Below are 17,178 nucleotides of genomic sequence, written 5' to 3'. Positions count from 1 at the left end.
GATCATGTGACAGCTGTATATCAATTAGGTAAAAGGTACTTAGATGTTTTTTTTTTTTTGTTTTGTTTTTTTAATAATTACAGCGCCAACATCCACATACAGAAATAAAAGGGACAATGTAAATTAAACAGTGTGAGTTTAGTATCACTTTAAGTCCATGGTATTTATTTGAGGTATTTAGATAGGCTTCACATATTACATAGTGCATCTCCCTGCTCTCTCCCTCCTCACAGGGCATATTGATAGCAGGAGTCACTGGCTCTGATCTATATAATTGTATATAAAATGCACTTTTTATATATCAAAAAGTGTTTTACAAGTTTAAACCTTTCATTCAATTTTTAAATTGCTGCAATTGTACATCCCAAAAGCTAATATGAATGAATAGTAGTGTTAACAAAAAGAACCTGTGGGTTAAACCAATCTTTTTTTGTACAATTCTACTTGAAGAGGGAGTGCCCCTACAGCAAGCAGCTTGCTATGGGGGCACCTGAGCCAAGCTGCAGCTCCACGTGTCCATTCAGATATGGAGCTATAATTCGGCCCTGCCCCCTCTTTCTCCTGATTGGCTAACTGACTTTGATTGACAGCAGTGGGAGCCAATGGAACTGCTACTGTGTCTCAGCCAATCTGGAGGGAAAGTCCCAGACGGCGGAGGGACTTGTGGACATCACTGGACAGAGATGTGGCTCAGGTAAGTATTAGGGGGTGCTGGGGTGGCTGCTACACACAGAAGTCTTTTTATCTTAATGCATAGAATGCATTAAGATAAAAAACCTTCTGCCTTTACAACTCCTTTAAACATTGAACAAATCACTAAATTAAGCAACATCATGCTGTTTTTCATCAGTTCTGTAAATCATGACAATCTGCCTACTGTGCATAGTTGTGATGTGAGTCACTGATGTGACCAGCATGACTTGATGATAAGCCAGTTCTGCACAGGATTTGCTCTAATTCCTTTGATGCAGTGCATAGCTAAATCAACATCAGATAATTTGAAGAGAAACTCCAATCTAAATATTTGAGTTAAAGGCATTATAAATCTTCCTACCTGCACCTTGTATGTTTCACCTGCATCAAATGTGCATTGTTTATGCAGCTTAATGGTGTCTTTTGCTGCCCTGTATGCACAGCCTATAGTAGAGTAATTATACCCAATGCCACTGCACAGGCTAATGCATGACCTCGGTCTGTGGTCGGAGAACCAACATTTCCAGGGAAGAAACTATATATCCCACAATTCATGGGTTTCTCAGTTTAGTGCTCTGCAGGTGAGAGTTAAATAGTAATTAGATCTGACACAGAGACAAGTAGGCAGAGCAATTAACAGAGAGATCACCATGCAGTTTTTTTTTTTTTTATCACATAATAACGCCCGTATTTGTGATGCAACACAGACGAAATAGCAAGGCATTGACTGTAGTCTGTGTAACCCAGAAGAATAAGTTGTCTTGTGCCTTTAGAAAATAGGGACAAGCTAGGTGAATGAATACATTGACATAGGGGAATCAATTAGCCATGATACATTGAACTGGAGCCACAAAATGAGAGCATATTATTGCAAGGTAAGGCAAACCAACAACAAAGAGCATATAACTACACTAATAATTGTTAAAAACAAAAACATTTGAAAGTGTAAAATGCCTTTAGTAAACAATATCCCTATTCTCCAAAAATAATCCATACATATCCACTAAATGGCCCTGTAATCTATTTTTCATGAAACTGTTTCTTACTGTTTTTATGCCTTTTTGAAATATCCTCTGTCAGCACCCAACATCCCATTGTCCATAGTTTATAGTCTCTATCCCATCCCAAAAAAAAGTAATTTGGAGATTTGGAAGAGACTGAGAACAAAAGAAGGTCATTTCTTGAGTTAAGAATACATACTTGAATATAATTATGTTTTTAAATCAGGTGTTTGTGTTACTGCAAGGCGGGTAGGACACGTTGAAAGATTAGAATAATTGTCAGCTATCTATTATTGTGCATGTACATGTTATTTTAGTGCTGAACCGACTGAATTTTGATTCATCTATGACCAGCTTGAAGGATAAGTTCACCTTTCTAAAAAAATAAATTCACATTTTATGCAGTTAAAAAAATGTGCATTTATTATTTATTTATTTTGTTAGTAGCCTGTAAAACATTGCACTGAATGACAGGGAGCACTGACCTATTTATTACACTATCTAAAACTTTTTTTTTTTTAATAAAAAATCTTTTAAAAGGCCAGGTTTTAACTTTCTAGGAACTCTCCTTTATTACAGGTAAAGTTGCTGCGGAGTTCTATTGTGCTTCTGTATTTTTATGGATCACTTACGTCAGTCTTCACAGTCTATGGATAATGAAAATGAACCAAGGTTTAAGATGGAAGCTACAACTGTCATTGAAGAGGCTAGTGACAGCTGCCAGGGAGAGTCAGATAAAGAAGCCACTGAACCAGAAAATTGTATTTTTCTCCAAAAAAGCCTAAGAACAAGAGAAGAATAACTATGAGGAACAAACAATAACGGTCTGATGGTAGCCAAAGTACTGTTACAGAAGGAAATTTGAGCAAAATATTAAAAGGAATGTAGCACCCCTCTGACATTCCACAGGCTGAATAGCACCTCCAGAGGCAGGAGTGGGCTAGCATTTCATCCAAGGGCTGAGTCTATGGCTACAATGTGGGAGATAGAGAAAGGATATTGGACGCCAGTCACTTTTTTTTTTTTAAAGTTTTATTGCAGAACAGAAGGTGAGGGTTAGGGTTCCCAGATAGCAGATCATTTACAGACTCTCCAGATCAATAGGTTCACAGTGTCAGAACCTTTAAGACAACAACACTAAGGATGTTCCCAAATTTCTGTGCATCCTTCAAGTGTGTCACCACTCTCTCCAGCAAGGGGCCTCCCCAGCTCTCCTCTTTGGCACAGCTTCCTCCATACCAGGCAGGACAGCTTCAGGAATACTTCAGTACACATTAGTCCCCAAAACAGGCTATAGGTTCTAACACAGCCTTTCTCAACCTTTTCAACGCAGAGGAACCCTTGAAATAAATTTCTGGTCTCTGGGAACCCCTGCTAATAATTAAAAATCTACAACTCATGACACATTAGTGTGACAGTCAGTAGGAAGAATTCTCCTTACTCTTGTCATAATTGAGAAGAATTACCACCTTACACAGAGCTAAAAGGAACAATGGTGTCATTGGAAACGTATCCGAGAGGCAGAAATTGCCCATTGCTCAAGGAACCCCCAGCAACCTCAGGAGGAACCCTGGTTGAGAAACCCTGTTCTAACAGCAGAGCTCCTATCATTAGCACCTCCCTAGGCCTCAATCCAGAGAAAGAAAGTGAGCACATGGCCTGTCGCAAATATTGATATCCTCCCCCAGCATGCACATGTGCCCTAAACCTCCTACTGGATAGGCTGAAGAAAATAAAAATATTCATAACCTAGTTTTGTTTTGCGAAACCTCATACTATGACCAGTGACACCACTGACATCTACTGGAGACAGTGGGAAATCACAATCAAACTTAAGCTTAGGGGAAAAAACAGTGAAAAAACTATACAATCAGTCTGAGCTAACTACAAGCCAGCCAAAAACTAAGCTAACATATTATGCTACAGGAAGGCTAATGTTAGCCAGTTCTCAAAAGCCATTGTTTATTAAACCCATTGTTTATTTCCCAACACTCGAGTTCAGAGGCAGATAGTTTGATCGGCTTGAACATTCTATTTCAAAAGCAAGTGTTTCTTTTACAAAGTGTTTATGAATTGCATGCTGAACACAAATTTTCTTTAATTGGATTCTGCAGCTGGCGTAAAACCACTTTCTCTCCTAGAGGTCATAATGTATGTGGAGCACAAGAAGTTGCAATAGAGGTATGAAATAATCACAAGAAAAAAAATAATGAATGTGGCTCAAAATATGCAATATTCCATACAAAGGGCATTACATTTTTTTTCCAACATTTTGTTTTTCCTTTTAGATTTTTTTCATTCTTTACTATTTTTTTATTTACATAATTTCTTCATAGTAGTTCAGTGTCACCATAGTAACACTATACTACTATGAGGGGGTGACCAGGGGTTTGTTTTTCTATAAATGAAGATAATTGTAACAGCAAAGTTTTCAACTGTCATGAATGGGTTTTCAACTGTCATTCATGACAGCTGTGATCACTAGTGATCTGGTATTGGCTACAGCTAATCACATGGTACAGGATGCTGTGATTGACTTAGGTACCAAGTGATAGCTGTGGACCAATTCACAGCATAGGAAACACAGCTGTTATAAAAGAACTAAATTTTAACAGCTTTGTAGACATTGTGATCATGTGCCTAAACCCAGAGCAGGAACAGGATGTACATGTATGTGATTGTGCCTGCACATTCCAGTGTGTTTAACCTTAGAGTATAGAATCAGTAAAAAAAAAAAAAAAAACACCCTGATTTGTGTTTTTTGAGAAAAAAAAAGTTCTACAGCATATGAGAGTTTTTTTTTTCTGCCCAGTGTGCAAGTTACATAAATTATTGTGTCATGGCAAATATGGTGAGCAGCTACATAAGTGCAAAAAATGAAGAGACTGGGCACTTTGCAATTATGGTAGATGACACTAAAGGGCCAAAATCAAATGTAGAATCAGAACCTTTAGGAAGTAATCAAAGTACTAACAGCAGTTACAACACTGAGAAAAAAGGAACAATGTCAAGATGATGGAGTACAAGATAAGCCCTGTTAAGTCTGTCACATGCATGGGCATAACCTTGTTTAGGTGAAATGTTTAACGACAAACTCCAGGTAAATCATTTTTACATAGTTACAGTGGTCTAGCTTGGATCAATGTATCTATGCATGTACAATACCTGTGGGATCCTACTTGAAGCAGGAAATCACTGTAGTAGATACTGTGACTACAATAATCTCTGCTAGCTTCCGGGTCCTATCCCAAGTGGCTGCCCTTCTGCACTGTGAACAAAGGAGGTCGACTGCTCTGCATGAGGGCAAAGCAGAAAATGCTTAGCGTTTTCTCAATTAAAGAAGAGTTCCCTGATTCTCTTTGCTCAGAACTGAGCAAACTAAAAAAATCTGTGTTACATTCTGCTCAAAGAATATTTGAGTTTGGTGGTAAGAATGGATGGCTTTTGGCCTGGTTAGCGAGGGGTCAAATAGCCTCCACGCATATTGCATGTATCCGGGATGCGAGGGGGTTCCTGGTGTCCTCCCCTGATGCAATTAATACTAGGTTCTCAGATTTTTTTACGAGGTGTACACCTCCAGAGTGCAGTTCTCCTCTTCTGACTTGCAAGTATTTTTAGAGGATATCTCCTTTCCTGTACTGTAGGACTCTCATAGGAGTCAGCTAGAGGCAGACATTACTCTTGAGGAAGTACAGGCTGCTATAGGGGGATTGCAGGGTGGGAAAACTTTGGGAGCGGATGGGTTGCCCACAGAATTATATTCTCAATATGTTGACATGCTTGCCCCCAGATTAACTGAACTTTTCTCTGAGTTTGCCAAATTGGAGTCCTTACTTGAGTCCATGAAGGAAGCAATCATTGTCTAAGTGCCCAAGCATGGTAAGAACCCTCAGGAGTGTGCCTACTATAGACCTATTTCATTGCAAAATGTGGATGCTAACATACTTGCAAAGGTTCTGGCCTCACGTTTATCCTCTGTTATCTCTACTCTGATCCACGTTGACCAGACTGGGTTTATGTCAGGCAAGGGCATCGACATAAACATTAGACACCTTTTTCTAAATCTATCCCTAACCCATGATAATGCTGGTACCCGAGTAGTGGCCTCCCTAGATGCCAAAAAGGCTTTTGACTCTGTAGAGAGGGTATATATCTGAAAGGTCCTACAGTATTTCGGGGTTTGGCCCTAATTTTGTGCGCTGGATTCAGATGCTCTATCGGGAGCCAAGGACGAGGGTATGTACCAATGACTGGATCTCTGATCCTTTTTTGGTTCTACAGAGGCACTCGTCAGGGTTGTCCCCTGTCTTCTAGTCTGTTTGCCCTGGCCCTGGAGCCTCTGACGATTTTAGTCAGGGAGTCTCCGGTGGTTCGGGGGTTGCTGATTGGGAGACTAGAGGAAAAGTTGTCCCTCTATGCGGACGATGCACTACTTTATTTGAATGATGTTGGCCTCTCACTCATGGCTGCCCTGGAGATATTTGATAAATTTGGTACACATTCTCGGGTATTCGCATTAACTGGTCCAAATCACTCCTTTTCTCCTTGGATGATCAGACGTCTGCGTTAGCCATTCCCACTCCACTGAGATGGGTGACCGAATTTAGCTACTTGGGGGGTTCATTACCTTACCCGTAAGATTCTCCCTCTGCTTTTTCTCCTTAAAGAAAGATGTGCTTCATGGTCCATGCTCCCGTTAAATCTTCTGGGTTGCATCAATATTATTAAAATGATGCTCCTGCCTAAATTTAACTATATTTTCAGGAACTGCCCAGTGTGGATCCCAGCCCCTTTCTTTCGGGATGTGGACTGCTGTGTTGGCTTCTTTGTTTGGAATGGTGCCCATCCTTTTCTGGCCAAATCCACACTTCACCTTCCTGTGCAAATGGGAGGATTGGGCAAGCCCAACTTCCAGGTATTTTTTTGGGCGGCGATGTTCGTTATGACGTGCTGGTGGTTTGAGGGCACCCGCTCTAATGCTGCAGTGTGTGTGGAGACTGCCTGGTTGGGTTTTCTGCTTGACCTCCAAAATCTAGTTTATAAGGGCACAGAGGCTTATACGACTGTCCCGGGTCCAACTAGGACAACGCTGCGGGCTTGGGTGGTGGCCAGACGTCGGTTCTTCCAGGCAGAGCGTTGGTCCCCTGTGCAGCTTTTATGGGGGAGTCCCAAACTGGCTCACTTTCGTTTTATTCCAGATCCACAGGTGTGGGCACGCTATAGCATTAGGAGCCTAAGGGACATCTTGCCTGAGGGAGCACTGTTAACATTTCCCCAGCCTTCAAGGCTGTTACAACTCCCGGATTGAATGTTTTTTCCATTATGCTCAGCTTCACCATGCCTCCAGGTCCCAGTTCCCCACTCCTCAGCTCCTCCAACTAGATCCAGTTGAAGAATTGTTGTCTCATCTCTGGGAAAGCCAATTTTAAGCACTAATATCGACTAAAGACCGGCTGATCCAATTTAAGTTTTTTTAGTGCACAAAATTTATTTTACACCACAACTACATCGTATATACCAAAATTCCTCTTTTTGCCTTTGAAGATGCTCTAATTACCCTGCAGGATTTGCCCATATCTTTTGGGAGTGCCCTCAGGATAGTAGCTACTAATACTTTTTTCAAATCGGCACGACACCGCAAAGTCGGCGTCGCACTGTTTTGAACAGTTCCATTGCTGACAATAGAGTGCGATTTGTCATGTAGTTTGGACCTGTCAAATTGCATGACAAGTTGCACCGGTGTGAGCGAGGGATAAGTGCTTGACAGGCTTGGTCTCCAACCAGAGGCTGTGTCTACATCAATTACCCTGCAGGGGGACTGCCAGACAGGACAGTACAGCAAAGTCAAAACCAGGATGCTGCAATAACAGGAATGTTACACACTCCTGACAGATCCCACAGGTATGGAAGACTGCTGCAGCTGCACTTGCGTTTTCTTAGCCTTCTATAGATGTTGATTATCTTCTAATGTTATAACTCACTGCATAGCAGGCCTAAGCAGGCTTATCACTTACCTTTACAAATGCTGCATAGGTGAATAGATTGTTTTGTGCTATGCTATCATATTGAGTTAATTATTTTGTTTATGACTAAGCTAATGTAGTGTGTCTGCATTAAGGCCGGGTTCACACTAGTGCACGGCGTTTTGGCCACATTGCAGGTGTATACGTGGTCTCCTTGCATTTTACACATGTTTTTAGCCACCATCCTATTGACTTTCATTGTGTTGTGTGCTTTTTTTTGTGTTTTCTGAAATCACACATAAGATGTGGCATGCAGGACTTTTGGGACACTTTTAGAAAATGCTGCAAAAATGCATGACCTAATGGAATTCAATGGGACAGCAGCTAAAAAACCATGTGTAAAATGCTTGAAAACCATGTCAACACCCGCACTGTGGCCACAACTCAGCCTTTTTCTAACTTGGGAAATAGAGCCACTGTCCAAATTAGGCTTTTGGAAGTGAAATATTCATTCCAAATAAAAAAAAAAAAAAAAAATCTACATCAAAACAATATTTTTGTGACTAACATTTTTGGATATTATGATATAAAATAATGAACTGAGATAAAGTAACTTGTGCTCATGAATTCGACTGGATTTGTCATGCCACACAAGCATGACACATTTAATGCTGAATCATGTCATTAAAGTACTGTAGATGATGCAGATGATTGCAAGGACATATCACACTTTAATAACAAATTATGTCACCCAGCACATTATATCACACCAATACATTATACTACTCATGAATTGCATATCAGACTGCAATAGCACTTTATTTCACACAGCAAAACCATAATAAACTGCAAGGCAATATATTTTAACTAGTAACAACAAATTATATGACACAGAAATAGTACAAAATATTATAGAGCAGCTTATCCCCAGCCTCCGTATGTGTAACTCCCTCTACCTTTACCCACAAGCATTTCTCCTGATGTGACACTTTCAGACACCACCAGTCTCCAAATACAAAGCTCCCAACAAGTTCACCCACCAAATTTAGGTGGTTGTAAAGTCTCAGAGGGCAGCCCAGATCCTTCTCTTCTCAGGTCCCTGGCTGGAGCTTCTAGCCCCTCCCTCCTGTTTAGTGCCCCACAGCAAGCAGCTTGCTATTGGGGCACCCGAGCCGAGCTGCAGCTCTGTGTATCCATTCAGACACAGAGCTGCCATTCGACTCCTCCCCCTCTCTCTCCTGATTGGCTGAGTTTGATTGACAACCAATGGCACCACTTATCAGATTCCACCCCCTCCTCCCTTACTAGCAGCTGCTGGCATTAGTTATTGGAACTACAACTTCATTTAGGATAGATAGATAGATAGATAGATAGATAGATAGATAGATAGATAGATAGATAGATAGATAGATAGATAGATAGATAGATAGATAGATAGATAGATAGATAGATAGATAGATAGATAGATTAAACATGTTCTACTACCTCTTGGTCTCTGCTTGCTCTCCTGTTCTGTGTCACATACTGAACATGCCATGGAAGGGGCTGATACATAAGATATGGGGCTTGTTCTTCTCGAAAGATTGCACTGCCTAGCTGTAGAAAAAGAAAACCAAGATTAGCGGTTCTTCCTATACTGATAAATTGACTATTCTTTTTAATACAGGCTAAAACACAAATAGAACATTGTATTAGGGTATCCTCTTAAAGCTAAAAGAGAGAAGGCCAGTTCCTTTTTTTGTCAATTTTAGTGGAGGATTTCTTCACACCTTTAACTTTTTACTTTCTTCTCGCATTGTTTGAATCTACCTCTTTTAGTCCTCCAAGGGAAAAGCCCACAAAACTTTTTTTTCCATAGGCAGGGCTAGGTAGGGTGCTTCATAAACAAGACCAACTGTGTTTCTGTTGATGGCCTACCAAGATTGTAGCCTGTCTCAATTGCTATGCACATTATCTCTTGCACAGTTCTATACAGAGTACGAACCTACTGGAATCAAGTGATGGACCAAAACTAACACTAATTCTAAACAATAATGTATCAATTATGGGCTGTAGAATACATACTGCCGGGACATTTATACAGCGGGAATGTGGGGGAATGAAGTTCCTGCACCTCCAGCAATAAATGTATGTAATGGCAAGGGGTGCTGGGATGTGCTGGAGGGTCTATTGATGCTGACTGCTAAGGGATCTATTATTGATGGGGAAGATCTATTGTAGCAGTGCAGTCTATTGTTGCTGCAGGGGGTCTTTTATTGCTTGGGGTCTATTGTTTCTGTGGGGGATCTGTTGAGGGAGAGGTTTATTATTCCTGGCTGCTGGGAGATCAAATGCTGCTGGCAGGGGTCTCTTGTTGTTGGCGGAGATTTGTTTGAGGGAGTCTACTGTTGCAGAGTGGGAATCTATTGTTGCTAGTGCAGGGAACCTATTTTACTGCTTTTCTTGTAATAATTATCAAATACCTTGAAAACTACTTTATCACTAAATGATACCTGGTTTTGGATTCTCTAAAAGGGGCGGTACTGAGACTTGGCTAGATAGTGGAACCAAGGGATGGTCCTTAGAGGTGGGTGGGGAGTAGACAAGGGGTGACTTGGAAGTGGAGAGTACCTGCACCTATTCTCTGAGAAAAAAAGCCTTGTGTATAAGACATAAACCAACTGGGTGCACAAAATCAGGAGAAACATAAATACACTATATCTGTTAAAATATGTGTCATGCAAAAATTGTTTGAACAGTCATTCATTTTATAAAACATATACCTCAAGGTGACCACACAACTTAGTTGCTACGTGCTCCCCTCCCCCAACACACTTTCATGTAAAAAAAAAAAAAGGGGGGGGGGGACCGCGCTCAGGATAGTAGATTGGCTGCAGCCTACCTCCTAAATGTAACCCAAAGGGTATATGTAATGCATGTGAGGGGGAATCTCCAACCCCAAAACAAACCCCCCCTATTTGATGCCATCTTGAACGAGTACCCCTTATCGGAGACTGTTATCCCACTCTCCAGAGTTGGATTCAGCTAGGATCTCTATTGGTGATCGTTAAGCCCTGGTGTGATTACCCCCTGAATATACGCCCAACACCCCTGTAGGGGTACCGTTTTCTGGTGAGTGCGGCTAATATTGGGAAGGGATCACCAAAGCTACTTCCCCAGCACAACCACTTGTGGATCACCTCGAGATTCCTCATTTTGGATCCCAAATTCACTATATGGACTATTGTCTTTAAATCACTTGGTCACTTATGCAATAGTCACTTTATTTATCCATTTATTTATTTATTAATTTATTTTTAACACTCACCACCACTTTTTGACCCAGGAAACGCTCCCTGGGGTTATTCACTTATATATATACGATTTATGTATAGAGTCAAGAACTGTCCCCTTGCACTATCCATAGTGATGTTGTTTCATTGCAATCTGTTTTTGTAAATTTCACATCAATTTAGCACTTTAAAACAGTACTTACTAGTTGATATTATATACCATCTCACCAATATATTCACATATTATCATGGATATTTAAATACTCACATTTGTAATAATATCCATAGAACAACATAATTTTGTACCTTCAATTATTTTCCAGTACCAAGTGCTTTTTGTGCTATTAATTGATTCAGGTTTACTGCACTCTTGCACTTAGTATCACCTTTGCACTTTAATTTGATATAATTAATTTAATATCATATGATATAAGATGTTTTTTGGCATTCAATGATTGAATTTTTAGATTTTTTGGTTTTATGCATTTATTTACCTTAGGTGCAAATCCCATCCAGTATATAAAACTAAATTTAGGATTAGTGCTCTTCACATATGCACACTTTCATGTACACTGCTCAAAAATAGTAAAGGAACACTTTAAAAACACATCAGATCTCAATGGGGAAAAATATCATGCTCGATATATATATATATACTGATATGGACTGGGTAATGTGTTAGGAATGAAAGGATATCCCGTCGTTTGATGGAAATGGAAATTATCAACCTACAGAGGGCTGAATTCAAAAACAAAAGTGAAAAAATTATGCAGCAGGCTAGTCCATTTTGCTGAAATTTCATTGCAGCAACTCAAAATGGTTTGTAGTAGTTTGTATGGCCCCCACGTGCTTTTATGCATGCCTGACAAACTTGGGGCAGGCTCCTAATGAGATGACGGATGGTGTCCTGGGGTATTTCCTTCCAGATCTGGACCACAGCATCACTGAGCTCCTGAACAGACTGGGGGGCAACCTGGCAGCGTCGGATGGACTGAAACAATGTCCCAGATGCGTTCTATTGGATTTAGGTCAGGCGAGCGTGGAGGCCATTTAATGGTATCCGTTCCATCATCCTCCATAAACTGGCTGCATACTCTCGCCACTTGAGGCCAGGTATTGTCGTGCACCAGGAGGAACCCAGAACCCAATGAACCAGTGTAGGGCCTGACAACGGGTCCAACAATTTCATCCCAATACCTAATGACAGTCAGGGTGCCATTGTCTAGCTTGTAGAGGTCTGTGCGTCCCTCCACTGATATGCCTTCCCGGACCATCACTGACCCACCACCAAACTGGTCATGCTGAACAATGTTACAAGCAGCATAACGTTCTCCACGGCTTCTCCAGACCCCTTCACGTCTGTCACATGTGCTCAGGGTGAACCTGCTCCCATCTGTGAAAAGCACAGGGCGCCAGTGGTTCACCTGACAATTGAGCTCCATGGTGCTGGGCAGTGAGCACAGGGCCCACTAGAGGGCGATTGGTCCTCAGGCCACCCTCATGAAGTCTGTTTCTGATTGTTTGATCAGAGACATTCACACCAGTGGTCTGCTGGAGATCATTTTGTAGGGCTCGGGCAGTGCTCATCCTGTTCCTCCTTGCAAAAGGAGCAGATACTGGTCCTGCTTATGGGTTAGGGACCTTTTATGGCCCTGTTTAGCTCTCCTAGAGTAACTGTCTGTCTCCTGGAATCTCCTCCATGGTCCTAAAACTGTGCTGGAAGACACAGAAAACCTTCTGGCAATGGCACATATTGATGTGCCATCCTGGGGGAGTTTGGCTGCCTGTGCAATCTCTATAGGGTCCAGTTATGGCCTCATGTTACCAGTAGTGACACTGACCCTAGCCAAATGAATGAAAAACTAGTGAAAAACAGTCAGAAAAGATGGGTAGGGAAAAAAAATGTGAGTGGCCTTCACCTCTAAAACCATTTCTGTTTTGGAGGTTGTCTAATTGTTGCCCTTCTAGTGCACCTGTTGTTAATTTAATTAACACCAAAGCACCTGAAATGGATTAATAACCCCCTCTGCTACTTAACTGACAAGATCAATATCCCAGGAGTTTAATTGACTTAATGCTATACTCTGACTAAAAAGTGTTCCTTTAATTTTTTTGAGCAGTGTATATAAATATTGCTTAATAATATAACTGGATTGGTTGAGGGGGTTAAATCATGTTTGTTTTTTGGTTGTTTGAGCTGACAAACCTAATAATGATTTAAGTGTACATTACACCACACCCCATTATCTCCCACCCCATTGGTTCACACCCCTTCACGCCACCATTAATTCCCATCGCTCTGCACAGTAAGGTTCTCTCCTCCATACATCTCCATTATTAGCTCTTCTTCCTCCCCCCATCAGCAACCCCCCCCCCCCCCCCCCAGCCATTACCTTCTTTTCCTCTTCCCATCAACTCCTATTCTTTCCCCCACTATTAGCTTTGTTTTCCCTCCTTTCCCCTCCACCGTCAGATTCCATCACTTTCTACCACCAGTTCTTCCTGTCATTCCCAAAAGAAACAGTACATACCACGTTATATTAAAACACTTATCATTAATCTTAAATACTAAAACATTCAGCATATGCTGCCATATTTTTTAAACTTCCCATTGACAAATTAAATAATTTTGCACTTTTTTGACTGATGCATTTGAAATTCAGGTAAGAAAGAGACATTGCTAGTTGATATACCTCATATACTTCTTTGATAGATGCCAATTGTCAATCAATCTAAAATGACTCACCTTTTCAACTGTGTATGCAATTGTAATTTTAAAAGATAAACTCCTTTTTTATGTGATGTTTACCTTTTATTGTCCTCCCCTTGATATGCTGTTAGTTAGGGTGCATACCATTAGATAGCTGTTTATAATTAATTACCTACAGTAATTACAGTGGGATAAACAATAAGTTACTCACCCTTCCAAACACACGTACCACAAAGAACAGAGCCGTCATAAGAGACGCCAACATGATGACAAACTAACAGGATATATAAAATACAAACTGAATCCTCGGTCAGCAGCACAAGCTCAACTCTACTAATAGGATTATCAGACTCCAGATTTCCACCTGCTGTCCTGAGGACAAAATCCTTCTGACGAGAGATGAAGCGTCAGTAGGAACTAAATCACAGAACGGGTGAAGAATGAGGAAAAAGGGATGGTCACCGAATCTGAAGAGTAAAATTGTGGGTGATCAAATGCTGTTCTTTCAATATTTTCACTAAGAACAGACTAATTATTAGCCAACTCCCACAAGAAACATGGAGGTTAAAAGACGAGCTTTTATCAAATTCTACTTTAGTCTTTCAGGTTACCCTGGGAACAAAGTGTATCACTAAAGCACAGAAGGTCAGACTGCTAATAGTAAATTGATATGCCTTTAGATCTCTTTAGAATAGCTGAAAAGTCTAATCAAACGACATTTAATTATAACAAGTACTGTGTATTGCACAATTACTTTTTCACCTTTTTTATCTTCGCACCGCTTATTTATCTCCTGCAGCCACTTCCTTTCTACACACCTGCGCTTCAGTGATGGCTGCATGACATCTCGAAGACCTGAAGGTCACATCAGCAGGCCATGCCTCTGTAATGTCCACCTTGCAAGGCTGTTTTTAACCTATATAGGCAGCGTAGGTTACATAGTGACAATGTTAGAGATAAAAGTTGGCAAAATAGATTTGAAAATATTGAAAACTACTTTATAAATGACATTAAGATGTTAAAACGTTAAGATTTTAATGTCCATGTTTACATGTACTTCAAGTTACATTTTTCGACAGGAAAATAAAATAAGCCAAATTAACAAAACAAAAATGTATTATGCATATTAACAAATGTGAGCATTTCTTTGGTGCAAATATATTCATTTACTGAATAGGTTATAAATGAAAGCCTATGTAAAAAGAATTTGATGTGCCTGTAAATTTGATATCTTGGAGTACAATGTAGAACATGGACTGAATAGTCTTCTACCCACAGATGACCGGACACTTTGCTGAACACTCCCTCTTTGCATAACCCTATAACTTTACCCTACTCCTTAAAGCGGAGTTCCGGCCTATTGCAACTTTAGTGATTCTTGGAGTGCTCGCTGTGCTGATCAACAATTGGGCATTTTGAATTTTTTTCAGGGGTCCCTTACCTTATTTTCAGGGCATTTTTGATTGTACATCCTCCTTCTCCCCCCTCTGTGGCCACAGCCACCGACATCACTTCCGCCTTTGCATTGCATCCTGGGAGCTGTTTGTCATCACTCCCAGGAGGCTGGAATCAGGAAGAACTCCTAGAACACTCCATGGAATCAGGAAGAAGGACACAGCAGATTACACTGCGGCTTCAGATGCCCACATCCAAGATGGCCGCGCCCTGTAAAGGGTGATGGATTAGTATTATTGGGGTATTTTTAGATAAAAAAGGTATTTGAGGCCTGAACTCCGCTTTAAGACCTAATTTTTAGCAAACAATTCAGAGTATCAGGAACAGAGGGGGGGGGGGGGGTGACATGTCTCATGTGATGCACTCGAAGATATGAAATTTACAGGTAAACCAAAATTTATTTTATCTTAATTTCACAGTATGGGACACAGGCTGGATACTCATAGACCCTGGGAAATCCCCAGAACAGTGAATGGAAGGGTAGGCAACAATGAGGCAAACAGAACTGTGCTAGGAGGCCCAACAATAACAGAGGTCAACAGGCCCAACTGGGAGTTCTGCTGCAAGAACCATGAGCTGATAGCTACATTTGCAGAGGCTTAGATAACTACCTGGTAGAACTTGGAGGAGGTATGGAATGAAGACCAGGTGATGGCCTTGCAAAGCTGGGCAACAGAGGCTTTATGTCGGAATGCGCAGGAAATACCCACCGACCTGGTGGAGTGAGCACAAAAAGTGCGGGAGGTTTTTTAATAATTATAGTGTAAGCTCTTGAGATTAGTTGTCTTATCCACTAAACTATAGTGAATTTTGAAGCAGGATGTCCTTTGCTCTGATGACAGAGCTCTGATGAGGCTCTGATGACAGGGCATAGAGAGTCCGTCTTTCTGATGGAAGCTGTGGCTTCCAAATAAACTCTAGTAGTTTTAACAATATCTAGACAATGAAGAACAATCTCTTTGGGGTGTTTGGGAGCAGGGCACAAAGAGAGAAAGGCTATGGGGTTGATTTGCTAAAGGCAAATAGATTGTGCACTTTGCAAGTGCAGTTGTTTCACTTTACAAAGAATACCTAATCACATGCAAGGAAAAGAAAAAAAAAAAGCATTTTTGCTTGCACATTGGATGATCGAAGTCAGCAGAGCTTCTGCTCATTTACTAGGCTCTGGAGTAACTGCTCTTGCAGAGTGCAACTGCACTTTGCAAAGTGCACAGTCTGTTTGCCTTTAGTAAATTAACCCCTATGTCTTCATTAAGATGGATGTTAGATTCCACCTTTGGTAGAAAGGTAAGTGTTGAGCACAAGATAGCTTTATCCTTCTGAAGGATAAATACTGGCTCCTTACAAAAGAGAAACGCTAGTTCAGAGACACGTCTAACAGTTGTGATAGCCACCTTGCAGGAGATGTCGTCCAAAGAGAGTTCCCTGATGGATTCAAAGGGTGATTTCTGCAACCAAAAGTGAGATCCCAAAGGTACTGTAAGTGTGATCTACTCTGAGAAATACGTTGAATAAAGGTTTTAACAAGAAAAAACAAAGCCAGGGGTTCTGGGACTAAAATGGACAAGGCCAAACCCTGTTCCTTAAGAGTACATAAAGCCAAATTCTGGTCAAGTCTTGCTTGTAGGAAGGCCAGAATGCAAGACACAGAGTAATTTCTGGGATGGAAGTGCCTGTTACACCAGACAAAAAAGGGGAAAGTTGCTTTTCTGTCTTTGATTAATGTGGGGGTGGCTTTATGGAAGAGGCATTGCCTCGAAACGCGTCAGCCCTTCATAGGATATTGGACTCCAACATTATGGACATTGTTCGTCGGAGTTGACATGCTGGTTTACATCGCTTGTTTGTGAGTAGACATTTTAATGATTTATTAATAAAAGCCTACTGAGGATAATGCGCAAGCCTGGTACACCCTTTTTTCTTGTGTTTATGCCAACAATAATGTAGGAATGACTGAGTCACAGAGACCCATGTACCTCAAGACCTAGATTTCAACAGCCATTCCATTAAAGCCAATGACTGAGAAGCAGGATGGAACAGAAAGCCTTGAAACAGAAGGCCTGGGCTGTTGAGAAAAGGCCAGG

At 41.0% G+C, this 17,178-nt stretch overlaps 1 protein-coding gene across 1 annotated transcript in view; it reads right to left on the bottom strand.

Moving 5' to 3' along the window:
• Positions 1-14,017, bottom strand: part of LOC309567888 (uncharacterized protein) — a 246,936-nt gene extending 232,919 nt beyond the window's left edge. The window contains exons 1-2 of the mRNA XM_082273403.1: positions 13,851-14,017; positions 9,143-9,253 (exon numbers count right to left, since the gene is read on the bottom strand). Coding sequence (XP_082129529.1) covers positions 9,143-9,253; positions 13,851-13,904 — 165 coding nt within the window. The 5' untranslated portion in view covers positions 13,905-14,017. The remainder of the gene's footprint in view (positions 1-9,142; positions 9,254-13,850) is intronic.
• Between the last annotated feature and the right edge of the window lie 3,161 nt (positions 14,018-17,178).

The sequence above is a fragment of the Pelophylax lessonae genome (genome assembly GCF_965119305.1).
Source record: "Pelophylax lessonae genome assembly, chromosome: 12".
Classification (NCBI taxonomy): domain Eukaryota; kingdom Metazoa; phylum Chordata; class Amphibia; order Anura; family Ranidae; genus Pelophylax; species Pelophylax lessonae.
The sequence above is the reverse complement of the archived record's forward strand: the minus strand, read 5'-3'. Positions and strand labels throughout refer to the sequence as shown.